We start from the raw sequence: 18832 nt of genomic DNA, 5'->3' as shown, positions 1-18832 counted from the left end.
GGATATGCAACATCTATGATTTCACCTTCCCACATAACACTTGAATTACACAGACACAAACAAAATCCATCCTGTATATGTACAAGCATTGGTGTACAATAGGTACCATGCTAATGACACTCCTTTTTCTTCTTTCAGTCAAAATCAAGAGACTGTTTAAGTTCTAAATCAATATTCAGTGTTGAAAATTGGCAAACAAACTGAAGTTTGATCTAGAGGAGACAGAAATACTATAATCTTATTTAGTCAGATGGAAGATCAGGAAATATGATTCAACTTCTGTTAGAGTTATCTTTGTGAAGACTCAGAAGCACATATCAGCTGGACTGCTGAAGTCAGCCTGAATCCAGGAGTCTAGGGATTCCTTGTTCAATTCCAAGGATCAGTATTAGTTTGTTCAGTCAAAACAAGTTTTTCAACTGTTTCTGTTCCTGGAAATGAAAAATCTAGCTAGAATCATATAAAATATTCTCTTCGGCAGGTTCAGAATGCTGCAGTCAGACATTGTTCAGTTGTTCCCTAACTATTTTGTTTCCTGGTAAAATTCAAAGTGCTGATCATGACATTAAAATGCCTACATGATACTGAATCAAATACCTAAAGTCTGGATTTTCCCTGGATTTAAGCAGAACTTTAGTCACCAAGGTGAAAATTGCTTTTGAGGAAGGGGCAGTGTGAGTTATGAATGGTGTCTGTTTCATTTTGATTGTCATTGCTATTATTTTTAATTGTCATTCAATTTCAGTTATTATTTCTATTAATTAAATATCCCAGTTGAGCAAACAGGTGGGCATTCACTATTGTCTTGAAATTATTAAACAATTAAATCATTCAAGAAACCGCTTAAGTAAATGTATATTTAATTTTAATTCTTAATTTTGTTGTTTTCATTTCAGGTAAAACGACTCGGGGCAATTATTAACTTGAGCATAACCTATGAAAGAAGTTCACAGCACATTCAGGAATTCAAGGAAAAGTTCCAGCGAACATTCAAATCACTAAAATGACCAAAATCTCTTTTGGTATTGATATGAAATATATGAATTAGCTCCTGACAAGAAACTATAGCACTTGGATGCTTCCAGTGATGTGTTCTTAAAATCTGTATCTTATTGCCTGCCAGAAAACACCTCTATTAAAGAATATAACAATTGAAGGAACATGTCTAACAATGCAGAAATAATCAACCTATCATTTTTATTAGAGAATGAAAGAGAAACAATATTGGGAGTATTAAAAAGAGATGAATACTTGAAAAAATTGGAAGATAAACGAATCAGGTAAACGTTAAAAAAATATCTATACTATTTAAACTTCGAAATACTAAAGCTTGGTTTGGAAATGTGTGGCTGTTATCAGTGTTTGTAGCGATAGTTATATATGTTACATGTTGCTCCTTTTTCACTGCACAGCTTTGGCCTCAAACTTTTCAAAAAGATTATTCTTTGTGATAACTGGAGCCTAATTAGAAATTGTTGGTATGAAATACATGTACACACGCACAATATAGTCCTGCATAGTTTCACAGAAATTGGGATAAGTTGCCCAAAATAATAGCTGTGTCTAGCACTAACATTATTTCTGTGTGTATGTATGTTTATATTCATACACAAATTAATTATACAGTACTGTAGCACAAACATTTCATACTTTGTTGAAATTATTGAATATGGTTATATCTTCTGGTTTTGCTGATATATAGTATACTTATATTCACAGGTTATACGTTCTTATACAAATTCTTCTTTTATTGTTATTTCTAAGTTAACTAATACTGTGTATTATAGTTCCCACTATCTAGCTCAGGGAATGCATTTCATATTAACTATTGATCTATAGTATGGGCTATCATTATTTCTTTGTTTTTCAGTATTTTATAGAAAGCACACTAGTTAATTTCTGTGTACATTTTAAAATAGTTTAGGCTATTAACTAATCTCGGTATTTTTTTTTCCTTACATTTTTGTACATAGTAAGGAAAGAATTTTGCACTTGCCTTCTCTTAACACAATTAATGTGCTTCAGTTTAAAACCCAAATGGCACAAATGAAGCTGCTGGTGCACAATAAGCGTTAATAAGCCATGAGCAAAACTGATGTTGCCAATTTAAGAAAATGGTTAGTATTCAAAATACATACTATTTTTAAAGTTTTGTACTTCGCTTGTATTTCTACTTGTCTTGGTTCTAAGCAAGAAAATTGGCCAAAAATCAAATCAATCTCTTGCAGAGGATAGAAGAGGAAATCAGTCACAAATTAGCCTCCGTAGAGGGAGAAATCTTCAGCCCAGAGTCCATACCACTCAAATCTTAAAGATCAATATGCAGCTAAGAAGCTGACTGCATGATCTTGGGCAGACTTTATTAGCTGCAAGTTCATGTAGGTTTGTGGGTTTAGATGCACTTTGCCTTCCACAAAGACCAGAGTCGGTAACAAAAAGATGATTGAACAAGCAGAGCAGAATGCAGGCTGTGATTCTTCAGTGACAATTTTTATTGTAATAGTAAAATCTAATACAAACTAAAAAAAAGGAGAACATAAAGAAGAAAAAAGGGCAAGAAAAAAGGGCAAGAAAAATAAGAATAAAATAAGGAAAGGGAAAATAAATATATGAAGAAGTAACTTGTAACCCCAACCTTCATCATAACAAGTATAAGTAAATCTAATAACTCTTCATCCCCTCTAAGGTTAAAAACGTTATCTCTTCATCCCATATCCCATAATTTATCTAAAAATGAATCCATATCATCTTTTCAGTTCTGATGTCAGCAGATAGTCCTTAAAATGTTGCCAAAGGTAACACCGTATCTTGTTTTAATTTGATCAAATAAATAAACTTTATATTCCTTCCTTTTACTTCTAATAGTCTTAATCTTTAGTTCCTTCAAATACTGTTGTAGAATTTGATTTCTCTTCATTTCTTCTTTGTCTCATCCCACAGAATTCCTAAAAACTTTAACAAGCTTCTTTTGTAAATCCAGAAGGGAAAAAATTTCTGTTATAGTATTCTCTTTGCAAAGCTCTCTGTACAGGATGTCTCTCCTGTACATATCCAATGTACACTTAGGTAACAAAACCATTGTTCTCCCAGTTACCTATATAAAACTGTTCAGAATTTGGCTTTCTGTTTTAAACTGCTATTTTATTGTTTAGGTTTGAGTGTTGCCAATATGTTATAATGTAGTGAAGATAGCCTAGGATAATGTACACATAATATATGCTAATGTCTTTCTTTGGAATGGTAATATATTGATACCGTAATTACTTCAGATCCATTGATGAATTAATAGAGCTGTAAAATGCATTATTTGCATCATATGTACCTTGTTCATAATATTTAAATTAAAGCAGTCTTTTGTAGTCCAAGCAATCTTATACTAAAGTTCACATATTAGCTCAAATCAGTGAAAATGTCTCTCTTTTAAGCATTAGGCTTCACTGATTTCAAAGGAAAGAAGGCCAAGTGTATACAGTATTTTAATTGAGCATCGTGAAGATTTACCTATGCACTTAGATTTTTTACTTTTTGAAACCCACTTTTTGACAAAAACTGTTCTTATTCTCCATGTCTGTAACTGTGTTGCTATTGAGTTTGTTCTGATGTAGATAATTCTATTTGGCATTATTATACAAGAGACAGTATTAGTTTAGAAATTGGATTGAAAGTAAATGACGTTCAGCTTATTCCTTTGCCTCCTCCACTGCATGTTCTTCAGAAACTCTTAATTACTTCAGTTCTGAAATCAGAGTATATTGTGACAATCATCAAACAATTCAGTTTTGAAGATGCCAGAGGGAGATGCAAAACACAGCTGCAAGAATTTATAATGAACTAAAGCAGCAGCAAGGTTCATCTCATCTCTATTCTTCTTTTCTTCAATTCTTGAGATTATTGGAGAGTTCTTTTCATTCATATCCTGGCCAAGGTCAGACCTACAGTACTTAAGTTAAATGGAATAGTTGGATTTGCATGTTTTTAGACCACTTCAGTATATTTTTCTGAAAATTAATAGTCCTAGATTTCCACTGGTTGTACTTCAGTTCGATAGAGAAAGTAGTATTTTTTGCAGAAAACAGAGCTGAAGCGTTAGAAGAGCTGCCTGTCTTTTATTTAATAAATTATGCTGCATAGTGAAGAATAAAGGAGAAGCATATTTGAGCAGAGATTTGGAACAACAGCTCCAGACTAATGACATTGGTTAATCAAATAATTTGATTCAGGGCATAATCATTGCTAAATGGTAGCATATGTGTTTTGCATATTAACAGTCAAATTGCAGCCTCTTGACATCTTCATATTGGCCTGAGGAACTGTTGTTTTGCAGTCCCTGAGAGTTGCTGATAGTTATTGTATCACAGGTGGATTAATGGTCTAACTCAGACATGTCAAACACAAGGCCCGGGGGCCAGATCCGGCCCGCGAAGTGGTTTCATGTGGCCCGTGAAGCCATCCTGGAAACAGTGAGGGAACGGCCCCCACTGCCTTGGCCCTGGCCCAGAGACCATACTTCAGCCAGAGACCCTCAGATCTGTCCCACTCCTGCCCAGGCCCCCATAGGCACCCTTGATGCCAACGATGTAGAGCTGGCCACGCCCACCCAGTAGGCCATACGCACTCTAGCCATGCCCACCCAGTAGGCCACACCCACCCAGGCCACACCCACCCGGCCCCCTGAGGGCAACCGCAATGCTGATGCGGCCCTCAATGAAATTGAGTTTGACACCCCTGGTCTAACTGGATTAGTGTGAATTAATATTTCTCCTTGGGAGTACCAGAATCTGTTCCATGTTGGGTTGTTGACTGAATTAAAATTGTAGCCATTATTTCCTTGGGATCTTGATGAATTATTAATTATTATTAATCCAGACTTTATACTGGTGAACCTCAGTCCCTCCTGAGGTCTTTGTTTTTATCAAACTGTAATTTTGCCTGCTATTTACATATACTTGCAGTTTATGGAAGTCAAAAGGGTATGAGAGAGAAGGGAGCATTTTATTTTATTTGGAATTTCCAATTTGCCATTCACTTCTGAATTATGTTGTATTGCAGTGGTTCTCAACCTGTGGTTCATGGTCCGTTGTCACAGGGAGTCTGTGAAGGCTGGAAGAAATGTTATGATTTAAATCTTGAGATAGGTTTTGGGGTTAGGGTATTTAAAGGGGGTCCGTGGGCGAAGAAAAGGTTGAGAACCACTGTTGTATTGGAATGTGGAAAAAGTGTATGGATGATGGGCTACTGCTTAAAGTCATATTCTTTAGGACATCTGCTCTTTGCCCAGATTATTCATGCTTACCTGCACAATGTCTCTGCTCTGCCCCTTAGGATGGGGATCTGCATGGGGCTGGGAGTGGGGAGAAATAAGAAAATTTGCACATTAATGTTATCATGCAAATACTTATGTCAAAAGTTGAGATACAACAGAATATTGGTAGCATTTGCATGAGGAAGTCATATCTATCATCATTTTGGTACCATTTTGGTTTGTTATGGAAGCTGCTAGCTACTAGCTAGCAAAAAATAATATTAAAACAGTTTCTTGTTCCTGCACTAATGCAGTATTTGTCAAGTGAATTGGGCCTTAACATATGAATGTATGTTGACTCAGAGTGCCTTATCAGTGCCAGTACAAATGTTAGAGGACAAAAAGATGACTTTTGTAGCTAGTGCCAAGCTAGTATGTCAGAGTTGGATTAGATAGAACAAAAGTGTAAAACAGTATTGACTTGAAAGAGATGGTGCTAAAAAATAGCAGAATGGGTATTTTAGCATTATTCTTCAGAAGGTTTTCTTATCTTTTTTGGAGCAAATATGATGCCTTTGTATAGCTCATAATAGGTTTAATCTTCTGTATCTCCCTTTTCTGGAGGAAATGCATATCACGCTGTACAAATGAGTCACAAATTGCTGTATATACTTAACTGTATCTCTGCAGGATCTGCATAATTGCAGAATATCAGGCTGTTTGGCTAAAATTGCATTGTGGGATTCAGGAGAGAGCTCCATCTAATGCAGTGAAACATTAATGTATCACACTTGAATTATTGACCCAAATTGAACAAAGCTTTGTCTCTTGCTATAAGGTAATCAAATTATGATACATGTCCCAGCCGTATTAATATGATTTCACACTCCACATCCATTTGCTTCATCCCTTTGCCTATAACTGCTTTTGAGCAGAGCTTGTTTTATAATGGATAAAATATTTTATAGCACCCATGACAGAACAAACAGTCTGGACTGTTTAAGTGACATCAGTTTTTGATGCTTGTCTCAAATTGTGTCTTGCATAAACCTTTTGTCTATTAATGAAACAGCAAATTCATATATTTCAAGATATTTTTGTGAACCTTCTGGATTTTTCTTTTCTAGAAAACTAAAGAATGAGTTATTGGAAGTGAAACGTAAAGGTGGACGGCATCACCAACAAGATAACAGCAGGGTCTGCACTCGCTGTCAGAAAGATTTGGGCTTAATTTTTGACAGAGGTGACCACTGCCAAATATGCGGTCTGAGAGTTTGTAACAAGTGTCGTGTTTTAGCAACTGACAGCAGTTGGAAGTGCACAGTGTGTGATAAAATTGCGTAAGTCTTGTTTTCTAATACCAGATTCATTTTCCTGATCTCTTACTTTTGCCAGAAAATATAATTATCAATAGGCTAGGGATGGTAGGAAAAGTAAAGACATTTGGGGCTTAGTTTGTTGAACCAAGAGGTCAGCCATTTCCTGTTAACAGGGAACTGAAGTGAAAAATGTCCAGGGAGGTGCTAATAAACATTACCTTGCTTTAAGGATTCAAGAACTGTTGTGGGTGTGATGACTCAGAACCTCTTACAGACTGCAGTGGTAATACCGAGAACATTTGGTGATCTGTAATACCTTGTACAATAACATAATGGTTCCCCGCACCAGGAAAAAGGTTAAAAGGAAAAGCAAAGCAAGTCATGCATTCTTAATATATTTAGATGACATGTGAATGGTTGATGTAGCAGATCTCCAGAATAAAAAGCTGCTCAAATTCTGGAGTGTGCAGAAATAAAATTAAGTTTTGATGTTACTATGTATTATTAGTGTTATTGTATATTTAAATATAAAACAATGGAACTTCTAAACATCTTTTAACAGAACATGAAGAGAATGACATATTACCAAAGATCAAGTCTCACTTATAACGTACACGCAAAAGACGTTTTAGTAAATCCTCATATAAAGCTTTCTTAACTTTGGGAGGGAGGTTAGATGAGAAAAGACAAATTCATACTCAGCCACAGAAGCTTATTGAGGGACTTAGACCAATGACATCTCTCAGTTAACCATAGTCTACAAAGAAGTGATGTTAAAATTAGAGGAGGAAATGACATGGTTCTGCCTCAAGATATTACCTATGAATCTTCAAAATGAAAAAAATACTGCCAACTTTTTAATGTATAGTAAGGTAATTGCAATACATTTTAATTTTTAAATATAGCTGAAGTTTAACAAATTCTGTCAGGGTAATTAAAGTTGCTGGTATTAAAATCTCCATTCTTGAAATGTCTAGTGCTCATTGCTTTGTTGTTTTCAGTGTCTTCACTGAAATCTTTAACTGCTCATGTGATCCTAGCAACGGAAACTCAGAACGATGGAGAAATTAACACAGCATATTCTTGGTTATCCTCTCTATATTTGCTCAGATCAGAGAGATCTTTAGGGTAGACAATTTTGACATCCTTCTCCAGCATCCTAACAAACTAATTTCACTCAGGTGTTTGTTGATATAGCAAGATTGACTCAAAATAGATGTTGTCCTTGACTTACAACCAGCATTTGAATCACATTTCACATCACAACAGCCTTGGAACAAGTGATTTAGGGGCCAAGAAAGGACTTCTGGCCATTGTAAACTGTTGTGCTGAACACCCCCCCTCCCAATCACATGACCACATTTCCTGCGCCTGATAACCTGTTTCGATTTACAATTGGTTGCCAAGTGCCTTGGGATCATGTGATTGCCATTTGCGATTTTCTTTTATGGCTTTCCCAGAAAGTCAACGGAGAAGGTTGCAAGCAGAGGTGACATTGGATTTGACATCCATTTCCCCAGTGCACTGAGGGATTTCCCCTCCCTTCCATGCAGGGAGGGGAAGTCCTCCCGTGTATTGGAGGAACAGACCTGAAATCTGGCAAAAATGCCAGTGAATGCCAAGTTTCTGAGCCTTTCAGAATGCTGGCACTCACCAGGATTTCCCCTCCTCACTGAAAGATTCAGAGGACTCAGGCCTTCTTCCTAATAGGCCATTTAACAACCTGCACAGTCACTTACTAACTGCAGCTGGGAAAGCTGGGATTGCGGACATTGAATGAAGCATTCATGTGGCTCCTCACTTAACCACCACCTCACTCAGCGACCAAGATTTCAGGCCCAAATGTGGTAATATGTGGAGGACCCCCTTTAAAGTGCATTCATCCCTGTTTTGTGCACAGTTGGGGCAGGCCCAGTTCAGTTAGGCGAAGCATGAGGCATCTGTCTTTGAACCATGAAAGAATCTGTGTCCTTGGAAAGGCTCTTGTGGCTTCTTTCAAGACTGTTGCCCTTGCAGAGGTCCATCCAATACGTATACAGGGCAGTTCCAAAGAAATGTCTCTTCATGCACATGCAGAGAATCAAGGATATTTTCCAAAGCAGCTACTTCAATATTTTGAGCAATAGCAATAGCACTTAGACTTATATACCTATACATAGGGCTTAACAGCCCCTTTCTAAGAGGTTTACAGAGTCAGCATATTACCCCCAACAATCTGGCTCCTCATTTTATTGACCTCGGAAGGATGGAAGGCTGAGGCAACCTCAAGCCGGTGAGAATCAAACAGCTGGCAGTCTACAGAATTAGCCTGCAATACTGCATTCTAACCACTGCGCCACATTGTTTCAGGATCTAACAGAAGGTGAAGTGCCCGTCAGAGGCTTTGCATGGTCCTAAAATGCTAGCTTAGTCAAATAAAACTCCCTTCATTTAGTATAAGCTTTAAGAATTAGCAGGTTAAGTGAAAATACCAAAGTTTGAGTATCACAGTGATTCCAGTTATTTTTTTTTATCCTACAGCTATAAGAGATGTCTAGATTGAAATCTTTATTAAGTCTGCTTTGTTTATTGCTATAAATAAACAGCTTAAGATTTCATTTTTACTTTGTATGCAAACAAATTGAAACTCTGGCTTTTCACATGCCTCTCCCTATTTAGTAAATAAACCTAATTATACCAGAGGGTTTCCTTGTTCCATAAAAATACATGAGATATAGTTGAGTAGGCAGCAGCTTGGATGGATTAGTCATGATTCAAGATATATATATATTGCATGCTTTATAGTAATCATAGTCACAAATATTAATCTCCCTGCTCCGGTGTTTTCTTGAAGGGATCCTTCTTAAATCAAGAGTGGCCAGCTGATGATTTCAGGGTAGTCATCCACCAGAGGCTGATAAAGTCAACACGATGGCTCTGACCATAATCCACTGCTCTTTATTTCTTTGGGTCACTTGTGGTTCTAGGTCTAATTCCAAAAAAACCACTGTAAGGGATCAGATCTCTGGAAACAGCTCCCATCTTTTACAGCCTGATTCATGAGAGGAAGGAAGGGAAGGTTTTAAAAGAAAAAAAAATGCCACTCATTCATTAGCTGACTTGCAGCAATCAACAGGGAAAAAAAATGCCGGCTTCTACTCAGAGACTAATTTTCAGCTTCATAAGAATCTTTTAATAACAGGGCATGATGAACTTTACAAGAACCCTGAATGCAACCGTTTAATTATAATGGGTTTATTTGACTACTTGTTCAGACTGACAGGACCCCTTGCAATCACAAATTTGATTAACTACTTCATCTTGGTATCAATTTACCTTAAGTAACCCATTTGAAACCTTAGTTTGTTTATATTCATGACCACACAACTTTTATTGCTTGATATCTTGGTATTATGAACCTCTGATTTCTTTTAGCTCTCTAATAGAAGAGAGACACTAAGGTCCTTTCACAGTAAGATATTTATTTTGATAAATAAAATCCATGGAAAGCAATTGTTGCCTAGTGGGGCTCAGCCCAGACCTTGACATCAGTGGGCACAGCGTCCTGGCTCTGTTGCTACTGCTCCTTGCTATTTATTCTGTTGCCTTGTTTTTCTGAAAATGCATGCTGTGATTCAAGAGAGAAGGTGAGGGAATAACTTGGTGTAACTTGGAATCTCCAACTAGAGTGGGGGAAGAAAAGAAAAGGCTGGTGGGCTTGGAGTTCTTGCAAGAAAGGAAGTGACAGAGATCTGATCTTTGAGAATTCCTGAAGCCTTTATCTGGCTGTTTCCAAGAGAATGCAGGCAGTCTGGTGAGATTCTTATAAATAAGAAGGCAACAATAAAGAAGCAGCTCATAGTGTTGTTCTGATTCCTTGCACCTGACATTTGTCCTGTACACTTCCTTAGGGTAGAAAAAATAAGCAAAGGACATAGATACAAGATAGAGGAAAGCGTTATCTTCCCAAGAATCTCTAAAACCTAGAACTAGTACTCTAGAACTAGTACTATGGCCATGGGCCTTCATAATTCAGGAAACAGATGAGGAACTGATATACATCTGAGAGATTCTTCTAAGCCTCTTGGCACTGGTGACTGCCCTTGTATTTGAAACATGCCAGCAAAATTTTGTTTGATATGAGCATCAGGCTGTTGGGTTACAATTGTAGAACTAAACTTTTGTTTATTTTTGTTTTTATCTCTTTTCAGTCTTAAGATATACTTTTTGGAAGCCTAGCAGAGGGGAGTCATTGGATGAGATATATTTAAAATAAAGAACTGAAGTGTTAAGCTTTCATTCTTTGTCGGATGCAGAGGATGAGGACCATACCTTAAGTTGCAGCGCAGAAGATTTATTGAAGCCAATACACAAGAATTTAGTCAACTAACAGCACTAAATTGGCACTACATAAGGGTCAAAGGAATTCAAGGAGGGCTAGACTTGGATCGTTTGTAGCAACATAAGGACTCTTAAGATGATAGCTTGTTTAACTCCGCCCCCCAGCTCTGCCTGCTCTTCTCCTACATCCCTTTTTTACTCTTATGTTTTAATTGCATATATTTGCATTATAATGTATTAATGACCTCTTAAAATAGACGATGAAACATTGTAGCTTAGTGTAAATAATGGCACAAATTTTTAGTGTATTGTGTCCAGTTCATTTTCTTGTATTTACATAGGCGTGGGGCGAGGTTTTTTGTCTTAGTAAATACCTTGGATGGATGAGGTAACCAGAGGACTAAGTGGCTATTCTAACTGTGAGAACAGTTTACCAGTGGAATGGCTTGACTGCAGAAGTTGTGGGTGCTCCATCACTGGAGGCTTTAAGAAGAAACTGGACAATTCCCTTGTCTGAAATTGTATAAGATCTCCTGCTCAAGGAGGAGGTTGGACTAGAGGACATCCAAGGTCCCTTCCAATTCTTTTATTCTGTTAATACCAACTAATGGTTAGAGTGACTTCACAGTTTTTTCTTTTCTTTTTTTTAATACAGGCAGCTTAGGGTAGTAACAGGTGAATGGTTCTTTGAAGAGAGAGCAAAACGCTTCAAGCAGTCCAAGCTCCTTGGAACTGATATTGTTCGGCAGTCTATTCTTCGCAAAGCTCCAGGTAAAAAACAGAAAAGCAAAATATGTACTTCCAAATAGACATATGGGGGCATTGCTGAACTACAGACTCCCAACAGCTCCAGCTTGTATGGCCAGTGGGCAGTTGCATATTGGAAAGAGTACCAGTAGTTGATCAACTTTGGAGGACCACAGTTGTCCCAAACTGATTAAAGTATTGCTGCTTTCTTAATTATTCTTTGCAATTTGCAACATAGTTAATCTAGAGCATCCCAAATATATTATCAGTACAATACATTGCAATGAATGCTAATCTCTTATCCCATCATCTTATTGGTAAAAAATAAGATGCTTCAAGCCAAGTACTATATAACAATGCAAATGCAGACCCTGGGAAGACATTTCACAACATCTTGGAAAACTGTTGCCAGTCAGAGCAAATTATATAGTCAGGCCTAATAAAGAATAAGCTAACTTTCTATCTTACATGGTAAGACACTCTAATGTCATCTTCCCAGGGAAGATTTTACCAAAGACCCCACTTTATAAGGTTATTCATTCAATATAGTTTCTTACATATATTGCAGTACCCTTACCCAAACTGATGTCTTCAAGATGTGTTGGGGCCATAATTCCCAATTGGAAGTGGCTGGGGATTCTGCAAGGTGTATCTGGAAGGCATCAGATTGAGTAAGGCTGCTTTAGAATAATCACAGGGAGCTATTGGTACCAAGAAATAGATACTTATCAATGATTCTACTTTTCCTGTGTTACATGAAGCATGCTTGACTTCTCTTTGATTTCTGATAAACCTTTGAGCCTAACACAACATATCTGTGAATAATGTTTAAAGCTTAAATGGATTGGGATTAAGATTATGAAAAATGTGTCCTATTGCTGTATATATACCTACCTACCTCCTCCCTCTTATCTGACTTTCTATTGATAGGCATATGGTGAAAGGATTTTATGGGGAGTATTTCCCGCCCCTCACCCCTTTTTTTTTCATTTATGCTAGTTGGCCAGAGTATTACAGTATACATAAAAGAGAAATATGGTATATACCTATATCTAGACCGATTAAAAACATATCAAATTGTGAGTGCTTTTGCCTTCAGTGATCCCAGCTTGATTTAGTGAATATGTATCATTTCTGAAATTGGCTTAATTTTTTTCTTCAGTGTGTAGGAATTTTGTTAAGATAATGTGTTTCTTTCATTTTAAGATTCTTCCTCTGAACTCTTAGAAGGCAGATCCAAAGATCATTCTCCAAAAACCCTAGAGGATACATCAAAGCAAGATATGTTAGCTTCATTTGCAAGTGGGACAAAATTAGTTCTCGCTGGGCCTAGGAAAATAGGGTAAAGTATCCTTTTATGAAGTAGTAAAATATTCCTATATTTCCAAAATAGAAAGTAAAGGGTTTTTTTTATTATGAATAAAAAATTGTTGCAAATCTTCAGTTTAGTTCAGTTATAAGCACTTGAAACTTTTCCATAAAAATTATAGTCATTTCATTTTATTTACATGATTGAAGTAAAATTCTACTTTAAAACCTAAACACTAACTTTTTCTCCTCTAATATTTCTCATCTTTCTCATATAAATTGTTCAGTTTACAAATAATTTCTTCCAATTGCCTGATATACAAGTTTCGAAGTTGACTGGTAAAAATATCGGCAATAACAGTCTTACTCATAACTGATACAGCTGCAATAAAATCTTGAAATCATAGGTAGCAGGAAAATTAACTATGAGAGCAGAGTTATAGATACTTTAATAGGCTGCAAAGAAAATGGACCTTGGGATAATTTGTGCACTTATGATCTTTCACTCAGTATTTTATTAGAGTTTGAGTAAAGCATATATACTATCTAGAAAATGTTTTATCGAAAATTATAATATGATATAATCTCCAACTTAGTCCTGACCAGAAATTTAGTGGGATTTGTAATCTAGTCTTTTTGGAAGACATCAGACAAAAGTGTATAGATCATCATTGATGAATATCTTTAATAACAAGCAAAGTAACATATAAATATAAATAGTAGCATTGCATTTTGCTTTACCACCATATTGTTTATGTTTATTTCTGTATTCAACAGAAAGGTTCTTAAGACAGTCACTAAAGAAGTTGTAAATATGAAAGCAGAAGATGGTAAAAGCATTAGCACAGACTCTGATGTCCAAAGTGACCACATTGCCAGTCGGTAAGATAAAATAGTAATATTAATGTTTCATTTGCTATTTAGAACGAATATAATTATTGTGAACCTTTGTTAAAAAATTAAAAACATACAGTAATCAAGAGGAACTAAAAGTAGGGAAATCCAAAAGTAAGTATGCAGAAATTTGCAGTACAATCATCATAAAAGAAAATAAAAATCTCAAAGTAACATTAATTTGATTCTACATAACAAAGTCTCTTATGTCAGTTTAAGACTTTAGTTAATTGTTCAAATCAATATTATATACAATAATTAATGAAAATAACAAGTATAGTATAAATTATAAATGAGGATAATTTTCCATTGTAATTTCTCTCTCGTCTAAAAAATGTCCTTATTTAGCAAGTCATAGAAAAGCTAAATGTTGAAACCTTACATTCTAAGGAACCCAAAAGTACAAATTATAAGATTATATATAGTATTATAATCCAAGAATAATTTCCATACTGAATTAAATTCTGCATCAGATTTGTTTTTCAAATATAAAGTTATATTTGATTTCCATAATTTAATTTGCTATTTTTTGTAGAAGGGATTATATATAATTTCTAATGAGAAACAGAGAAACAGAAGTACCTGTATATAAGCCCAGTACAATACATTTTATGAGAATATAAGATTTAGTAATATTTAAGAGAATTCAACCTCAATTATTGGTTTTGTAATAGATTTATTGTTTTATAGTGCTTTGCAGAATTCCACCAACTATGAAAAAAGATCTGATTATTGCTGTTTTAACAATTTTATAGAATGAAATATCGATCTGAGCAATCAGGACTGGAATAGTATATGAATAAAATCTTGTACCAGTTTTCCCAAGTGAAAAATTCACTGTATGCTAGATTTCTTCCACTGATATTCCCATTACTGAAAGTCAATTGTTCTGTTTAATTTCTTCATCCATTTAACATACAATTTTTGACTTTTCAGTTTTTGAATTGTATGTCAACAGCAATTTATCTACAAACCTCAAATTTTTTTGAATTGTGTTGAATTTTGATTCGAATTTTTTGTGATACATTTTTCAATATAAAATTCAATAGCTTTTAATTTTTTTGTGATATATTTTTCAAATTCAGTCAGACCTCAAAACGTTCCATTATGTTTTGTAATTTCTTTAACACTATAGTGCTTATTTAAGATCTTGAAACCAGCAAGGTGATCAATTCTTGCAGTCCTCAATGAAGCCTTTTTATAGAAAGTACTCTTCAAATTCTCTGAATGTACATACACACATTTTTCTTTCTCACTTGCAAAATGAGAGGTACACAGACTTCACCTTGCCTAACTCCCAGAGTGAGTTAGCCACATTAATGGTTAAATGCCATTAGTATGCAGATTTTGTCATGCCCATAGGAAGTACCAGATTAATTATTCATATGCATTGTTGCATTCATGTTCTCTAGTGTAAGAAAAGAAGCAAAATATAAGAAATACATGGCTGTTAATCACCTTGAATCTGGCCCTCATGACCAAAACTTGGGGTGGCCAGATTTCAGGATGGTGTAGTAGTGAACAATTGTAGTCATGTGGGGGGGGCTCCTTTATTTCGCTTTGTAGGCTGTCACCTTTATCCCATCTCCAAATTTAATGCTGTATATAACTAGATTTCTGGTGAGCTACATATGCAGAATTCCAGTCATTTAATTCTTTATCCTTACATGCATTCCAAGGCCATTCTAGAAATTTCCTCTTCTTTACAAGGTAGATTTCAGTGATACCTCAGACATTAGTACAAAAAAACCCAAAACAAACCAACACTCACCTTCTGAAAAATTCCATTTCACATGCAGAGTGTGGCCATTGAGTATAACCTGTAGTGTGTCATAGTCCATAGTATAGTCCAGCAACAGAAGGGCAGGGAAGTAAGGGAGGCAACTCATGAATAAATAAAACATTTCCTTTTATCTACACATCTAACATACTTGTAAAAGGCAAGACAGAAAACAGGTTGGGGAAAGGTGAATATGAGTTGCCAGATTGTATCGCGGCCTTAGCTATTTCTCTTACAGTTTTTCATTGTTGCAAAGAATCACAACGCTATTTTGTTTTTTCATAATAGCTAATCAGAATATGAAAGAACAGGATGGCCAAACAAATGTGCAATCCCAAAATTATTTGTATAATAAAATAAAATGACATTTTAGTTAAAAATATCAATTAAGGTGAAAGAACATTTACATTTTATAGTGTTTTACTCTTATTGTATACATTTGGTTGCATTGCTTTATTTTTTTTAACATTGAAAGCTGCAAGCAGAGTCACCTTGTGGTTGAGTTGGGTGACAAATAAATTTAATGAATAAACAAACAAACATAAAGCAAAGATATCACTCTCTTTCTGTTACATTAGTTTCCTGTGGCATGAGACTGACATTTTGTAAATATCAGCTTAAGAAATCCAAGTGTAGAGTCATATCAATATACAGGCCTGTTAATTATTGAGTAAAAGAACAGTAGACAAAAGTTCTGTGAAATGTCACAAGAATCCAAACTGGGCAGGAATTGTAAGGCAGGTCACGTTCTGAATCATTTGCTTTACTAAACTGGGTACATCAGGACATTAGTCCTCTTGGGGAAAAGACAAACAGATGGAGGTATTTGAAGCAGCTAAATAGCATGTGACTAAGATTTCAGATATCTTTGGAATGTGACTGTTGTGGATAACTCCACAAGCAGCGTCAGAACAATTATGCCCTCTCCTGTGGCCCACATGCTACATGCTACTACATAATGGGGCACGTCCCATGAAGGTCTGTTAATCAGCTATAACAAACGTTACATGCTTATATTGGGGAAATGGAAAATGTAAATATATTGCCATAGTTTAGATCCCTTTACATCACTAGACAGATAATTGTGAAAATGAATGTAAAATGTTGGGGCGAGAAGAAATCAATAAAGAACCTTCCTGAATGAAGAAAGCAATAAATATCATGAAACATCTTCTTTAATTAAGCTTTTTGTAAACATATATCCAGTCTTCTCCCAGGAGCAATTAAACTGATTTTTATTTTATAACTTTTGAAGTCATTAATTTTTTGCTAAACTAGAAGGTAGGTATTCAATTGACCTTAGAAGACTTCCTGAGAAAATGACCACTTAGAACTCATTGAGTAGCTGTGTTTAAAAAGTGAAAATAGAATGGGCTTTACAACTTTCCCAATCCCTTGTTGCTACCATGCTGAGGCACTCCTAAAGTCACCTAGAACTCCCAAGATTTTCTGCAAATGACAAATATGTGGCTTTAGAAACATTTTATTTTATTTTTTTAATTTAATTTAATTTTTATTCTTTCCTTAACCCTGATTACTACACTTTGAAACATATATAAGATGCTAGATTGAGATTTTTAATCAGCTTGTTCTCTTTGATTTTAGATAGATATATGTAAAATGGTATTAAATGGCATTAAGATGCATCCAGGTGATGCAAGGTTAAAATGTCCTCAGACCTCTAAAGTATTTGTCTAACTACTTTAGAACTACTGACTGAACATCATTTCTGATAGGTAATTTCTCCTTTTTTGTTTATCTGTATCAACCTAAATTAAAAGGCTAATTTAGTGCAATTTCTCTAGGGAGAACACTTATTCCTCAGATATTCATGTCCTTGGAGACATAACTGACAACATGAAAAAGGCTGAAAACCAAAGCAATGCTTCCACTCCACTCTATCCAAGGTCACCTGCACTGAGTGCTCGCAGCATGACTATTGACTACAGCCGGGTAAGTTGATTGATGCAAAAAGGGATTGGTTTGAGAAATAATCGCTTCATAGTGACAAATCTAGAATACGGATTTACTTGTTTTGCTCCAGTCTTTTGAGTATTGGACAGAGACGTGAAGAAATCAAATTGGGATTGACTTGATAGTCTTAATTTATTTGCGTGCATTGTAAGTTGATTCTGGTGTCAAGCCAGAATTTCTTACATGTTTAACAAATCATGGTTAAAGCAAATTCTGAGTAATAACCATTTTTGAACAAACAATGAAAAGTTAGAATTATTGGATTGAATTTGTGGGGATTTGCTTCAAATTGTTGTTGTTGTTAGTTGAGAAGTCATGTCCGACCCATCGCAACCCCATGGACAACGTTCCTCCAGGCCTTCCTGTCCTCTACCATCTTCTGGAGTTCATTTAAGCTCACGCCTACTGCTTCAGTGACTCCATCCAGCCACCTCATTCTCTGTCGTCCCCTTCTTCTCTTGCCCTCAATCTTTCCCAGCATTAGGCTCTTCTCCAGTGAATCCTTCCTTCTCATTAGGTGGCCAAAGTATTTGAGTTTTAGCTTCAGGATCTGGCCTTCTAAAGAGCAGTCAGGGTTGATCTCCTCTAGGACTGACCGGTTTGATCGCCTTGCAGTCCAAGGGACTCGCAGGAGTCTTCTCCAGCACCATAGTTCAAAGGCCTCAATTCTTTGGCACTCGGCCTTTCTTATGGTCCAATTTTCACAGCCATACATTGCAACTGGGAAGACCATAGCCTTCACTATACACACTTTTGTTGGCAGGGTTATGTCTCTACTTTTTAGTGTGCTGTCTAGATTTGCCATGGCTTTCCTCCCCAGGAACAAGTGTCTTTTAATTTCTTGGCTACAGTCCCCATCTGCAGTGATCTTGGAGCCCAGGAAAATAAAATCTGTCACTACCTCCATTTCTTCCCCATCTATTTGCCAGGAATTGAGAGGGCCGGATGCCATGATCTTGGTTTTTTTAATGTTAAGTTTCAACTCAACTTTTGCACTATCCTTCTTCACCCGCAACAAGGGGCTCTTTAGTTCTTCTTTACTTTCTGCCATTAGAGTGGTATCATCTGCATATCTTAGGTTGTTGATATTTCTCCCAGCAATCTTAATTCCAACTTTTGATTCATCTAGCCCTGCCTTTCTCATGATGTGCTCTGCATATAAGTTAAATAGGCAGGGCGACAGTATACAGCCTTGCCGGACTCCTTTCCCAATTTTGAACCAATCAGTGGTTCCGTGTCCAGTTCTCA

General features: G+C 36.0%; 1 protein-coding gene across 1 annotated transcript in view; it reads left to right on the top strand.

The window, feature by feature from the left end:
* The first annotated feature begins 1094 nt into the window (after positions 1 to 1094).
* The window catches only part of SYTL5 (synaptotagmin like 5), a 37752-nt gene continuing 20014 nt past the window's right edge, over positions 1095 to 18832 (top strand). The window contains exons 1-6 of the mRNA XM_081326524.1: positions 1095 to 1280; positions 6370 to 6582; positions 11537 to 11652; positions 12835 to 12970; positions 13714 to 13818; positions 17416 to 17563. Of these exons, the coding sequence (XP_081182650.1) occupies positions 1162 to 1280; positions 6370 to 6582; positions 11537 to 11652; positions 12835 to 12970; positions 13714 to 13818; positions 17416 to 17563 (837 nt within the window). The 5' untranslated portion in view covers positions 1095 to 1161. The remainder of the gene's footprint in view (positions 1281 to 6369; positions 6583 to 11536; positions 11653 to 12834; positions 12971 to 13713; positions 13819 to 17415; positions 17564 to 18832) is intronic.

Source organism: Vipera berus (assembly GCF_964194415.1).
Source record: "Vipera berus genome assembly, chromosome: 4".
NCBI lineage: Eukaryota > Metazoa > Chordata > Lepidosauria > Squamata > Viperidae > Vipera > Vipera berus.
Note: the sequence above shows the minus strand (reverse complement) of the source record. Positions and strands in the feature narration are given on the sequence as shown.